Here is a 14687-nt window from a genome sequence, read left to right on the forward strand (position 1 = left end):
CGGTGTCTCTCTAAAGGGGACAGAAAAGAATAGGACAATGAAGGAAACAGAGAGAGAAGGAAATATATTAATTATTGTTGGTGGCAACTTGACTGGTTGGTTCAACCAAGCTGACCTGGCATAAGAGGGAAGCTAGTAGTAAAAAAGATGTTTGTTATATAAATCCATGCTCAAAGATAACTACAATCTATAAAAGAGGAATGGCTTTGTCCATGAAGAATAAGGGTCATATTTTAGAAACAATAACTAACTGGCATTTACATATTAATTTAAGGTTTGTAAAGCATTGTATAGAGATGATCTTATGATTTGATTCACACAAAAACCCTGGGTAGATGTTATTATACCCAGTTCATAGATGAGAAAACTAAAGGCTCAGAGGTAAGGTCACATAGTGACCAAAGCAGGCTTCAAACTCAGGTCTTTCAGACCATAAGTCCAATTTAAAGAAACTATTGCTGTAATGAGCTACTGTTAAATTATAATAGAAGAATCAATAAGTCTTGGCAAAGAAGAGTGGGAAAGGATTGTCAATGGTGATAGACAACTGAAAGACAATAGTGAGCTGAGTTTTGACAGGAATGGTGGAACACCTTGATGAAAGAGACGTGGCCTGGAGGTGTCCCAAAATGAGATGGAGATATTTTGAACATGTCAGATGCAGGAATTTGTTCTGCTTGACCTATCTGTTATGAGGGGTTTTCTTTTTCTCTGGAAAAAGTAGAAGGGAGAAGAAAGATTTTTGTTCATTGAAAAAAATTAAATTAAATAATAAAGTAGGGCCTAGAGAAAAACCCAAATAATGACAACAAATAAAAGGTGAACAGGAAGGGATGTAGAACTGTGAGTTGTTCATAGAAAGCATTTGGGTTTTTAAAAATAATATTTTCACAGCTATATTTCAATGTATTTGGTTTACTTTGTAATCCCGTGGATTTTATATTATGCATTTAAAAACATGATTCTGAGAAGTCCATAGGTCTCAGCAGACTACCAAAGAGTCCATGCCACAAAAAAGGCTAAGAATCCCCAATGTCAAAAGAAGAACAGGAGTCCCAAGGGAATCCTAGGCTAAAAACAGTGGAAATAGCAAAGAACCACCAGGGACCAGCAATAGTGAGGAGAGTACTCCAGATGACCCTCAAGTTGAAAGTGAAAAGAAACAGGATTGGCCAAGGCGTGAGCTCCCCATGCCAAGATCGTACCAGATCCACATACTCCAGGATCATGTAGTGGGGCTCTACCTCCCGGCAGAGGCCCAAAAGTCGCACCAGGTTGGCGTGGCTCAGCTTGCCAAACATTTCAAACTCTCGCCGAAAGTTCAGCTGCAGCTGTTCATCCCGGCTCTGAAGGCTCTTCACCAGCACCAACGTCTCAGCCACCCCATCTTCGAGGCCTTGGGCCTTTGCCAAGAACACATCTCCAAACTCGCTCTTTCCTATGGGTAAAGTGCCAGGTTAGCCTCTACATTCCCACGGTGGTATGCCATATATGGAGGAGCCATATGGTTCCTCCTCCTTCCCACCCCAAGTCTTAATTATTAAAATAGCTCTGCTAGTCTGGGAGGGACTTTCAGCACAGAACTGGAGAACAAGGCTGGTGACAGTAAAAGGACTAAAAGATCCTAAATTTAAAGCTGGAAGGATCTTTAGAAGCCATGAAGTCCAAACCCCTCATTTTGCAGAAAAGGAAACTGAGGCCCCCTTTAAGGAGGAGAAATGACTTGTTCAGGATCACAGTTTAGTCAGTATCTGAAGCAGACTCTGGATGTAAGTTCTTCTGAATCCACATCTAAAGCCCTATCTGCTCTACCACACTTAATAATACAGCTAGCCCAAGGCAACAGACCCAGGGTAGTGATAGACTGCAGGCTGGCACGCGGAAAGTGCATCTTATCGCTGGTACTGTGTCGTTTGTTAGCAGCTGAAGAACCAGAGCCCAGGTTGGTCAGAGCAACTTCTTCACGGATTTCTGCCGTGGTCTGCCCATTCTGCATAGGTCCACCTGCAGAGAAAGGGGGCAAGCTGAGATTCAAGACCCCAGAAAGTTTCCTTCTTTTCCTATTATTTTTTTTATTAATTTTTTTTCTTTTCCTGTTTCAAGCAATAGCCAAGACTGATTAATCTCAACCTCCTGTTCCTCATATGACTGGGTCTGCCAGCCAGCATTTATGTGCCTTTTAGGTGTCCATAGAATGCACTGTCTTTATGTAGATGTGGCTGAAACACAGGTCATATCACATTGTCTGTTACTCAACTTTTTGGAGAGAAATGCCAGTTATAAACTCTGTTAGCCAACAAGATGGAGGCCAGTATCTCCTCTGGACGCTTATGTCACAAAAAGGATTCAGCAAGATTGAAGAGGGTCCACCCACTGAGGGATGCAGCAGATGATGGGTACCAAGGGAAACAAAAACCAAGAATCTGTCTACCTGGTCTGAGTCAGTAGAAAACACAGAGATAGCTAACTAATTGCATCCTACCCTCAGAGAGTTCTCAATTGATGAATAGTCACTCAGGATTCCCCATGGCTTGCCAGGACAAACCTCTGCTTCAAAGTCTTTCTCTCCGTTCTGACAACTGTTTATCTCTCTCTTTTTTTTAATTTTATAATTATAAATTTTTTTGACAGTATATATGCATGAGTAATTTTTTTATAACATAATCCCTTGTATTCATTTTTCCAAATTATCCCCTCCCTCCCTCTATTCCCTCCCCTAGATGACAGGTAATCCCATATATTTTACATGTGTTATAGTATATCCTTAATAAAATATATGTGTGTAAATCCAATTTTCTTGTTGCACATTAAGTATTAGATTCCGAAGGTATAAGTAACCTGGGTAGATAGACAGTAGTGCTAACAATTTACATTCACTTCCCAGTGTTCCTTCTCTGGGTGTAGTTGTTTCTGTCCATCATTGATCAACTGGAAGTGAGTTGGATCTTCTTTATGTTGAAGATTTCCACTTCCATCAGAATACATCTTCATACAACATTGGACAACTGCTTACCTCCCACCACTATCTTAGGAAAAGCCCCGACACCGTGCTTCAGTTCATTCCAGAGCCTTTCACCTCCTCCATAGCCATGTTAATCACCTCCTTCCTTCTTTCTCTACCCCTCCCCAGTTCTGAAATCACGAACTACAATCAAATAAATTGTACTGTTGTTCTTGGATAGGATATTTCAATCTAGTTGCCTGATAGTCCCATTCACCTTTCCTCTAACGTTCTGGACCTAAGGGTCCCCAGCTAGCCACTATTCTCCCTAGTGTGCTGCTTCTGTGAGGACAAGAATTTTCTTTAGCACAGTGCTTGGTGCACAGTGCTTAATAAAAGGTGTTTTCCTACAGTTATTTACTCATTTCTTTTTTAATTAAAACTTTTTTATTTTCAAAACATATATACGGGTAATTTTCAACATTCACCTTTGCAAAACCAAATTTTTCCCCTCCTTCCCCCACCCCTCCTTCCCCTAGATGGCAGGTAATCCAATACATGTGAAATATGTGCAATTCTTCTATACGCATTTGAACAAACATTAGAAAAAATGAGAAAGAAAACAAAAAGCAAGCAAAAACTCAGGGAGCTCCTGGATCTATGCTCTCAGAAAGTGATTAAAGATACAACCCCTATCGTCAGGGAGTTTCCACTCCTATCGGGAAGGCACAGTTCCTATCCTCAGGGAGCTTCTATTTCTACAAGTGACACACACAAATCTGTTTTTTGAGAGTTCCACGCCTGAGGAGGAAAGAAAAGCATAAACAACAAAATCTCAGGCTGGTAAATGATCCCATCCATATAAGGATGGAGGAGGGGAACTAGAAAAAGTACAAGACCCAAGTAAATGCCATCCGGGGAGGGGATGGGGGGAGGGAATTGGAATACAAGGTATTTCAAGGGTCAATGTTGAAAAATGATCCTCGCATATGTTTTGAAAATAAAAAAAAAACTTCAATAATAAAAAAATAAGATTAAAAAGAAAAAAAGATCCAAGAAAAGCAGATCTATGGAGGTTCCATGGAGAATCCTATATCAAAGCTACTTGGGGTTCAGGGCCTGGGGGACTGGCTGGTCATGATTCCCAGAGAGGAGAGGGAGCCATCTGTTCCCTAGGTGACTAGCAGCTAGGCAAGCTCCACTGCCTTCTCCCTCATCACCCCATGGGGGCGCCCAACACTCACTCACCCTGTGCCCCCACCCCCCACCCCAGACCAGTGGTCCCCAGGCTCACCATTGAGGCACTCCATCTCGGGCTCCTCGCCCTCCGGCTGCTTCTGAAGCCTTTTGGCCTTGCAACGCTTTTTGCAGTAGAACATGAGGCCCAGCACAGCAATGATGTAGGCCACGGCAGCCCCCACCGACAGTCCGATGGTCTGAATCATCTTATACGGTGGAGGGTTGCCAGGACCTTCGGAGGAATCCAGCACCGGCTTGTCTGGAGGGGCACAAATGGGGGTCAGTGGGGGCTGCCTAGGAGAGCTACAGAGCAAGGGGATTTAATCCGTGGCCACAAGCTGGGAAAGACATGGAGTATCCTCAGAATAAGAAACCAATTAGGTCGAAATAGCTTTCAAAAGGGACTTTTTCCGAGTGCCAAGACCTGGTTAAGCATCTTGCAATGCAGAGGGCCCCGGCCCCTCCACTCTGCACCTCTGACCAAAGCGGCTGCCTCCACTACTCCCCAGCCCCACTCATGCTCCCTCCTACTGCTCCCGCTGAGCTGCTGCCCTCTATCAGTCCCACGGGCAGAGATGAGGCACCGGGGCCTGCCCTCGGGGGTCCCACACGAGGTCCACCCGTGGTGCCCCACCTCTGAGGTCCCAGCCTGCCGCAAGCCCGCTCCGTACCCACGACGTGGAGGGAAGCCTCTGTGTGCTTGATGTTACAGCTGTTGCCAGCAATGCAGGTGTAGCGGCCCGAATCCTCAGAGGTGACATCGTGGATGACGAGGGAGCCGTTGGAGAAGATATGCATCCTGCGGAGGGGAAAATCCCAGCACCACTTTAGCCTCCCTACAGCACCCCATCTGCCTTGTGAACCCGGGGCCTCTTGCTCCCCAGGGTCTGGCACCTGAGGGTTAGGGCTGGGCCCGGGGAGAAGGGGACAGCGGATCCGGTACCTGGGTCCGAGCTGAGCAGGGTCCAGGATCCGGTCCTTGCCCTTCCACTGGATGAGAGGGTCAGGGTCACCTTGGGCCTCGCACTGCAGCATAGCTGTGTGGCCCTGATAGACAGTCGTACGCTCAGGTTCTCGCTTGAAAGTGATGAACACTGTATGGGGAAAGGCAGGGTCCAGATAACTGTGGAGACGGGAGGGAAGTCTGCAAGGCAGACTCGTCTGTTCGTACATCGCAGACCCCCCCTTCAGAAGTCCATCCCCTGCCTGTGAGCATCTACCTGCCACAGTGAGCTGAACATGGGCGCTGATCTGGCCCTGAGGCTCATTCGAGGCGATGCAGGTGTAGTTGCCGGCGTCACTCCGGGTCACCCTGGAGAAGTGCAGGGTTCCTGCGTTGTCTGTCACACTGTCTGGGAGGCTGCTGCCATCTGGAAAAAAGGAAGTGGGAGGCTTGGGAGGGGAAGTCGCTGATATTTGTACTTGAGACTTCGTGTGATATCACAGAAAGAATACTGGATTTAAGGTCGGAAGATCTGAGGCAGTTTTTGACTCTGCTACTTAATATTTTTGTGACTAAGTCAAACCCCTCTCCATTTCTTCACCTGTAAAATGAATGAGTTGGAACAGACCAGACGTAAAGTCCTCCTTCCAAGATCTCCTTCGGGGGTTGAGGTTTGCAAACTACTTGTACACATGACCTTTTCTGTCCCTCAGAGCAACCATGTAAGGAAGGGCACTATTATCACCTATCATTCTGAGATTCTGAAACATTAAGGGATTTATCCAAGATAACACAGTGAACAAGTGTCTGAGGTGTTGCTGAAAATTAGGTTTTCCTCTCTCCAAATCTATTTCCTCACACGGACTTTCATAAGAAATCCTTTACTCACCTAAGAGCCAGTTTTATTCCCAGGAAATGAGAGATAATGTTCACTTTCTGCACACCCACCAGAGTCAAAAAGCCATCCAATGCTTCCCCTATAATCTACAAAATTAAGTCCAAACGCCTAACCCTGGGAGAGAAGGAGGAAACACAGCAGGAACAGAGCTCCAGTTCCACCCATTACTTATTAATTGGGTAACTCCAGACAAAGTAATTTAATGTCACTAAGCCTCAAAATGGGGATTCATCCTCACATCTCACACCACAATCCATACCAATCTCATTCTAGAAAGTCTGGAGTCAAGAAAACTCACGTTCCCAGATTTAGACAGTAGCTAGGTGACTGTTCAAGTCACTTACTCTCTCTGCCTCAGTTTCCTCATCTGTAAAATGAGCTGAAGAAGAAAATGGCAAATTACCCCATTACCTTTGCCAAGAAAACCCAAATGGAGTCATAAAGAGTCAGACGTGATTGAATAACAGCTCTTGATCCCCACTGTAGCACTCTCACATGTGAAAGCAATAACTTTCAAGAATAATCAGCATTTTTGTCCCTGTCTCCTTTGTAGCTCACCTATGAAACACTCCACAGTTTAGTCCAACAAAGTTACCTCTTCATTGGCTCCAACTTTGCTGGAACAACTTCTCTCACTTATGTTTTCTACTCCATTTCCTTCCTTTCTACCAATCCCAATTCATTAATCCCATAATCTCATCCTCCCCCTTAGACCATTGTAGTGCTCTGTGATTTCTCCTCCCTTCTCAAAACTTACAGCAAAGCTAAGCAGAACAAAGAAAGCAAGCCCAAAGGAAGAAAATACCTAATGATTACAACAATGAAAAGAAGTCTACTGGTTAAAAACAATGGTCAATGTTAGGACCAGGGCCACATTCCTCCTTTCATGGATCATGGAGCAACTTTTTTCAGGAAAATTATTTTGTAAAGGGGTTTTTGGGAAGTGTCTGTAATATCAACAATTAATAATAAAACAAAATGTATCAAAGAATTAAAAAACAAAATGACACAACTTATAGGTCTTACTATCTATGGCCCCCTTACTTATTAATCAGGAACTGCTTGGAGATACTATTGCTCAGGTTGTAGGTGGATTTTTGTGGTTTATGTATATAATTTCCAGCTAGATTATAAACAGTGACTATGTATAGACATGGTATAGAGGAGAGAGCACTGAACTTCAAATAAGGTCTGAGCCACTGTAAAGAACGGCTTAAATGTTTATTTAAAAATATTTACAAAAGATGGAGAAGGAAAGATGCAGGTAGAACATGACAACTGTCTTTGGCTACAGCTTCCAAGAAGAAAAACCAAATCTGTTCCGATTCAGACAGAATTAAGTGTGATAGGTAGAAATGTCCGAGGGTGAGATTTCTGCCATGTTTAAACAAGAGGAATGATGCCTTCCTAGAAAAATCCTTCTCAAAGTGGAAAGGGCTGCCCTCAAGGAAGTGGGCTCTCCCTGAGTAGGGATAATCATAATGATGATGATGATGATAACAACAACAGTTAACAATTATTTAATACTTGTATGCTTGTAAAAACATTTTTACAAATATTTTACCTTCACAATAACTCTAGGAGGTAAGGACTATTTTTATCTCAGTTTTATAGATAAGGAAATCACATCAGCAAAAGTTAAGTGATTTATCACTGATAGCTAATCTGGATTTGAATTCAGGGCTTCTGGAATCTAGATCCTATGAACACTATCAACTGTGTCAACCAGCTGCCTCTGAAACTCTATCCTTTCGTGGAAAGGCGTGATGAGACTTCTTGCTATGTCATATAATGGTATGCAGTCTTTAAAATGAGGATATAATTTCTTCAGATGCCTGGCAGCACTGAGTACAGGGCTGACCCTTCAGTAACCACATGTATATAGTAAGCCTTTCTTGAGTTGTCCATCCATATTGTGGGGCACTCACCTGCCCGCATCCATCGAATGGTGGGCTTCTCCCGGCCAGTGGCTGAGCACGATACTGTAGCTTCTTTGTCAAATTCCATGCACTGCTGAGGCTGGGGAGGCGGCGTGAACTTTAGTTTTTCTATCCAAGAGGGAGAGGAGGGATGGGAAAGTCAGTTTAGGATCCAGGCCCTAGTCAACCATCATATCACTACTTGGGGGATGAGGTGGTTCTGACTATATGAGCATCACAGGTAGAAACTGGAGTTATTTAGCCTGGGGAAGAGATGACTTAATGGGAGATAAGGCAGATCTGTTTTGAGAGGAAAAACTATGAGCTGTGAGTAGAAGTTACAGATAGGCAAATTAAGGCTTGATGAAAGGAAAAACTTTCTCAGAATTGTAGCTGTGCAAAATGGAAAGGGCCAACAGGAGAATGAGTCCCCCATTACAGAGGTTTTATTAAGCAGAGGCAAAAGAGCTTCTTGTCAGAAACTCTGTAGAAGGGATTCTATGCTACCTCATGGAATCTCCTTCACTTCTGGATTTTTTAACGCTCTCATTTCACGCCCCCCAAGCACAGGCTTATCCCCAAGATAACCAGGTCTCACTCACCCAGGACTTGCACTCGGGCCTGCGCCTCAATGCTACCCGCGGGGGTACTGCTGACACAGCGGTACAAGTTCCCATCATAAACCTCCACATTGTTGATGCGAAGAGTCCCATTCTCTGAAATCTCGAACCTTGAATCCTGTGGCACAACCCATCCCCTGAAAGACTCAGCCCAGCATTAGGCTTCTCTTCCCCAAGGAGGAGGCAGAATCTATGACAAGCTTCAGACTCCAAAGGCCAGGAGCAGGGGACATGAAGGGGTGGGGGCCCGGCATAGTACTCTAGTCATCCCCAATCCTCCTAAGTCCAAGGGCCCCTGATTTCAGAGGGAAGAAGGGATCTTTCCTGAAAGGGTAAGGAGGGAAAATGCTGCAAGGAAGCAAGGACGCATTCTCTAAGGGGAGAGGGCAGGAAGGATTCGAGAAATAGTCTCTTGGGGTTTCTGACAAACAGCTTTCTAGAGATGAGCCAGGAAGATACAAGGGGAGATTTCCCTGCCCACCTTTGTTGAAATCTCACTCTCACCTCAGAGATGAGCATCTGGTTCCGGTACCAGACCACAGTGGGTTTGGGTGTGGCCTGGCTCAGACAGTGCAGGTAACCTGGCTTTCCTTCTTCCAGCTGGCTGTCCTGAGGCTTTTTCAGCCACCGTGGCAGTGCTGTAAGAGAGGATGGAAGGAGATTACTAGAATCAAACCTCAGGAAAGGCCTCAAAGAATGGAAGGGTCAGAGTTTAAAAGGCATAAAAAGGGAGCAGGCACGTTAGCTGAACATTCAAATGTTCAGGGGGAGAAAAGTGGAATAGTCCAGCTTGGCTATATGTAACTATATAAAGGGGGAGAAAAGGTAAACTGGAGCCAAATTATGAAAAGCTTTGCATACCAAGATAAGGAAGCTTCAACTACAGATAATAGGGAATGACTTCAGACTTTGGAGAAGAAAAGTGTCAACTGGAACAGTACTTAGGAAAATATAGTAGATTCCTAGGAATGGAAAGGACTATAAAAACCATGCCTTCCTCCTTCTGCCCACTAAATATGGCAATAACACACCGACTAGATTGTGGTAGGGAAAAGGTGGGAGATGTGGGAAGAGACATTTGACCCATCAATCCTCTGCCAGCCATCATCCTCTACATACGTGAGAAGACCATCTGTACTAGATAACTACTCTTCTTCTCACTCCCTTAACTCTGCAGTCTGGCCTGCAACCTTATCATTCAACAGAAACTGCTCTTCCCAAAGTTATTAGCAATCTCTAATTTGTCAAATCCAATGGCTTCTCTTAAACCTCATTCTTCCAGACCTCCCTGGGGTGCCTCAGCCACTGTCGATCACCTTTTTCTCTAACTTTTCCTAAATCTGTTCACTTCTAGTTTGTGGCTTGTCAGAAAGCATCCTCTCTTTCTCATCCACTAGTTATACACCCCCTTATTCCTGGGTATCTTCTGCTTAGTACAATGATGATGATGCTGTAGATAAGAGAAGTGAAATGATGTTATAACAATAATACACAACTCACACATGTACCTGAAGATTTACTAAACTTCTTCCCCACGATCTTGTGCAGAGGCTATTGCGGCACAGCAGAATGCCAGACCTGAAGTCAGGAAGATTTCAAATCCAGCCTCAGATACTCGCTGTGTGATTCTGGGTAAGAACTTATCTTCAGTCTGCCTCAGTTTCCTCATGTGTAAAATGGGGAAACAATAGCACCAACCTTCCAAGATTGTTGTGAGAATCAAATGAGATCATTTAATATGGTACCTGGTACATAGTAGGCACTATACAAATTCGGGCTATTATTATTATTATTATTGTTATTTCATTTTGCAAATGAAAAAATCCAAGCTTCAGAAATCAAGTGACTTGCTTCCAGTTTTATAGCCAGTCAGTCTCAGGGATGGATTATAAGTACCATTTTATGTTCCTTTTGATGTAGATGGGATACTGAGTTCCGTATTGTTGGCCAGTGACATTTTCTGATTAACCAGTGCTTGCCAGAATAGAATCTGAAACTTGGTTTGGAAGATCCTGGAAAGGGGTTCTTTTGTTGTTTAATTGGTTGGTCGTGTCTGACTCTGTCCCCACTGGAGTGGTTTGCCATTTCCTTTTCCAGCTCATTTTACAGATGGGGAAACAGAGGCAAACAAGGTTAAATGATTTACCAGGAACACACAGCTAGTAAAGGTTTGAGGCTGGATTTGAACTCAAATCTTCCTGACACCAGGCCCAGTGTTCTATCCACTGAGCCACCCAGCTGCCTCTAAAAGATCTAGTCCCAGCCCAGTGGCTATCTGCAGTTAGATGGAGGAGTAAACAGTACAAATTAAACTCCTTGGGACAAAAAAGAGAAATACCACAAAATCTATGGTGACTATAGCAATGGAGTATATAGACAAAAAAATTATCCCCCAAACGAAGGCTATTTCCAATAGATAAATCTGGCTAATTTATTTAAAAAGTGTGTCTAGATAATTCCTGAGTCTAAAGAGTCACAATCAAAGGACCGTACTAGAGAATGAAGTTCAATAAGTTCTTTATGTCAAGGCTCTGAAAAAACCCACATTAAAAAAATATCATGTCTTTTTGTACAACAAAACAACTGTTTGGTCGTGTATACATATCTTGTATTTAATTTATACTCTAACATATTTAACATGTATTGGTCAACCTGCCATCTGGGGGAGGGGGAGGAGGGGAAAAATTAGAACAAAAGGTTTGGCAATTGTCAATGCTGTAAAATCACCCATGCATATATCTGGTAAATAAAAACTATTAAAATATAAATAAAACAAAATAAAAAATATAATGAATGCCATGGATTCATTGCCCTCAGTTCCACATGTTCCAGATGATTTCATAAAAATTCCTCCGCAGATTCAATGTGACAAAACATGAATTGTCAAGTTGGTTGGCAAAACAGGGAAGTGGAAAGAGAATACTAGATTTGAAATCTGAAAATCCCTTCAGTCTGAAGAAGTTTGATCCTCTGCTCTACCAGCTATCATTTTTACTAGCTCACATTTCTATGTTACTTTAAGATATATAAAACATTTAATAAATCAGAGGTCATTTCATCCCTACAACAGTTCCATGAGGTAGGTACTATTATTATTATTATCATTCCCAATTTACAGATGAGAAAATGGAGGCTCAGGCTATATGACTTGCACATGTAAAAATAATAAGGTTGCTCTCTTGAGACAGAATTTGAATCTAGTTTCTTCTGACTTTTTGGTCTGGTGCTCTAGATTCCATATCAAAGGCATCAAATATACTACCTGCAGTTAAGCAGCTGGAAACACTCCCCAATGCTGCTCTAAACAATTTAGTAAATTGGAAATATTTACTAAATAAATAATAATGCAATAAAATAGATAATATTAATATATAGTTTTCTAAGTCAATATGCAATCTACAAGGATCTTATGCATGGTTTGGTGGTCCTATTTCTATGTGAGGCAGCTAAATGATGCAGTAGATAGAGCACTGGATCTGATTCAGGAAGACCAGAATCAAATCTGGTCTCTGACATTAGTTGTGTGACAATTCATTTAATTTCTATTTGTCTCAGTTACCTCATCTATAAAATGCAGATAAGAATAATAACACCTATCTCCTAGGGTTGGTGTGAGGATCAAATGAGATCATAATTGTAAAGCATTTAAACAGTACCTGGCTATAGTAAGCACTATAAAAATGTTGGCTATTATTATATGAATTTGACACCACTGCCCTATACTATTTACTAACTTAGCTAACAGACTTCTTAACCTCCTTGTGCTTCAGTTTCTTCACTTTTAAAGTATAGGTGACTGCTCCTTCCCTGTCTCCTTTGCTGGATATCCCTCTAAGTCATGACTGATATCTATGAGGGTCTCCCAAAACTCTTCTCCCTCTATATTATTTCACTAAATCTCATCAGCTCCCATGATTTCAATTATCATCTCTAATAAAATGACTCTCAGACTTATCTTGTTCAGCCTTTACCTCTTAACCTCTAGTCTCACATCTTCAACCACCTATTAGACATCTTGAACTGGATGTCTCATAGCTTAAATTCAATATGTCCAAAACTGAAGTCATTATCTTTCCCCTCCCAAGTCCTCCTCTCTTGCTAATCTGCCTGATGCTGTTAAGGGTACCATCATCCCAGACTCCCAAGCTAGATGTGATTCTCAGTTCCTCATTCTCTTTCATTTCCCAACATCCAATCACCAGTCAGGTTCTATTGCAGCTCATCTCTCTAATATTGCCACTAACCTGGTGTAGGTCCTCAATCCCTCAAAACTAAACCGTGGTAATAATCTATCTATTGAACGTGTCAAGTTTCTATCTTCACTCCAGTCTATCTTCCACTCAGCCATCAATCTGATCTTCCTCAACTGCAGATCTGACCATTTCATTCCCCCATTTAATCAACTCCAGTAACTCCCCAATACCTTTAGGATTGAATACAAAACTATAAAATCCTCTATTTAGCTTTAAAGTCCTTCATAACCCAGCCCCTTCCTACCTTTTCCACCTTCTTACCCCTCATTCCCCTCCACACTGACTGTGATCCTCTCTATTCCTCAAACAAGAAGCTTCCAACTGTAAGCACTGTCTGTTCTCCATGCCTGGAATAATTTCTCATATTATATAGGAAAATATCATAAACTATAACATTTAGATTTGATACTTCGGGATAAGTATTGTGTTAACATAATTATTATAGTAAGAAAAAGAAACTCAGGTTTCAATTGAATCTTATTCTGTTCTCTTTAAGGCTATATTAAAAAATAGCAACAAGATTAGTCAATTTTTCAGTTGCGTTCAATTCTTTATAACCCTATTTAGGGTTTATTTGGCATAGACACTGGAGTGGTTTGCCATTTTCTTCTCCAGCTCATTTTATAGAAGAGGAACTTTAGGCAAATAGGATTAAGTGACTTGCCCAAGGTTATACAGCTAGCATCTAAGGCTGGATTTGAACATTAGGCCTGGGGGTTGATCTACTGTGATACCTAGTGGCCAATTAACAAAATAGAGAAGCTAAAAAAAAAAAAAAAAAAAAACAGGGCCCACCAAATAAAAGGAGTTTAATTAATGTTGATTTATGTCTGGAAAGAGTGGTTAAGGAAGACACGGTTTAAAACAAAATAAAGTTTTCCATGCAGTTTTGAAAATGCTTCCTTAGGAAGACCTGTGTTTTGCAAAAAAGAAAAGTAGAGCCAAGATAATGGATGACTGGATTAATCAGCAATATGCTGAATATTTTTCTTCAATAAAGAATCTTTCTGAATCCTACTATATGTTGTTTACAGGAAACACACCTGAAACAGGATGAGACATTCAAACTAAAAGTAAAAGGGTGGAGCAGAATCTATTATGCTTCAGGCAAAACCAAAAAAGCAGGAGTAGCCATCCTCATCTCAGATCAAGCAAAAACAAAAATTGATCTAATTAAAAGAGATAAGGAAGGGCATTATATCCTGCTAAAGGGAAGCATCAATAGTGAAGCAGTATCAATATTAAACATGTATGCACCAAGTGGTGCAGCATCTAAATTCTTAAAAGAGAAATTAAGAGAGCTGCAAGAGGAAATAGATAGCAAAACTATAATAGCGGGAGATCTCAACCTTGCACTCTCAGAATTAGATAAATCAAACCACAAAATAAATAAGAAAGAAGTCAAAGAGGTAAATAGAATACTAGAAAAGTTTGATATGATAGATCTTTGGCGAAAGCTAAATGGAGACAGAAAGGAATATACTTTCTTCTCAGCAGTTCATGGAACCTATACAAAAATTGATCATATACTAGGGCATAAAAACCTCAAAATCAAATGCAGTAAGGCAGAAATAGTAAATGCATCCTTTTCAGACCATAATGCAATCAAAATAACATTTAATAAAAAGCCAGGGGAAAATAGACCAAAAAATAATTGGAAACTAAATAATCTTATACTAAAGAATGATTGGGTAAAACAGCAAATCATAGACATAATTAATAACTTCACCCAAGAAAATGACAATAATGAGACATCATACCAAAATGTGTGGGATACAGCCAAAGCAGTAATTAGGGGAAGTTTTATATCTCTACAGGCCTACCTGCATAAAATAGAGAAAGAGAGGGCCAACGAATTGGGTTTACAACTAAAA

General features: G+C 41.7%; 1 protein-coding gene across 1 annotated transcript in view; it reads right to left on the reverse strand.

The window, feature by feature from the left end:
- Positions 1–14687, reverse strand: part of PTK7 (protein tyrosine kinase 7 (inactive)) — a 90892-nt gene that overhangs the window by 25353 nt on the left and 50852 nt on the right. Inside the window, exons 8-16 of the mRNA XM_074310847.1 lie at positions 9065–9198; positions 8543–8678; positions 7950–8069; positions 5401–5550; positions 5124–5274; positions 4852–4979; positions 4236–4439; positions 1849–2004; positions 1206–1438 (exon numbers count right to left, since the gene is read on the reverse strand). Coding sequence (XP_074166948.1) covers positions 1206–1438; positions 1849–2004; positions 4236–4439; positions 4852–4979; positions 5124–5274; positions 5401–5550; positions 7950–8069; positions 8543–8678; positions 9065–9198 — 1412 coding nt within the window. The remainder of the gene's footprint in view (positions 1–1205; positions 1439–1848; positions 2005–4235; positions 4440–4851; positions 4980–5123; positions 5275–5400; positions 5551–7949; positions 8070–8542; positions 8679–9064; positions 9199–14687) is intronic.

This window comes from Sminthopsis crassicaudata, chromosome 4 (genome assembly GCF_048593235.1).
Source record: "Sminthopsis crassicaudata isolate SCR6 chromosome 4, ASM4859323v1, whole genome shotgun sequence".
Classification (NCBI taxonomy): domain Eukaryota; kingdom Metazoa; phylum Chordata; class Mammalia; order Dasyuromorphia; family Dasyuridae; genus Sminthopsis; species Sminthopsis crassicaudata.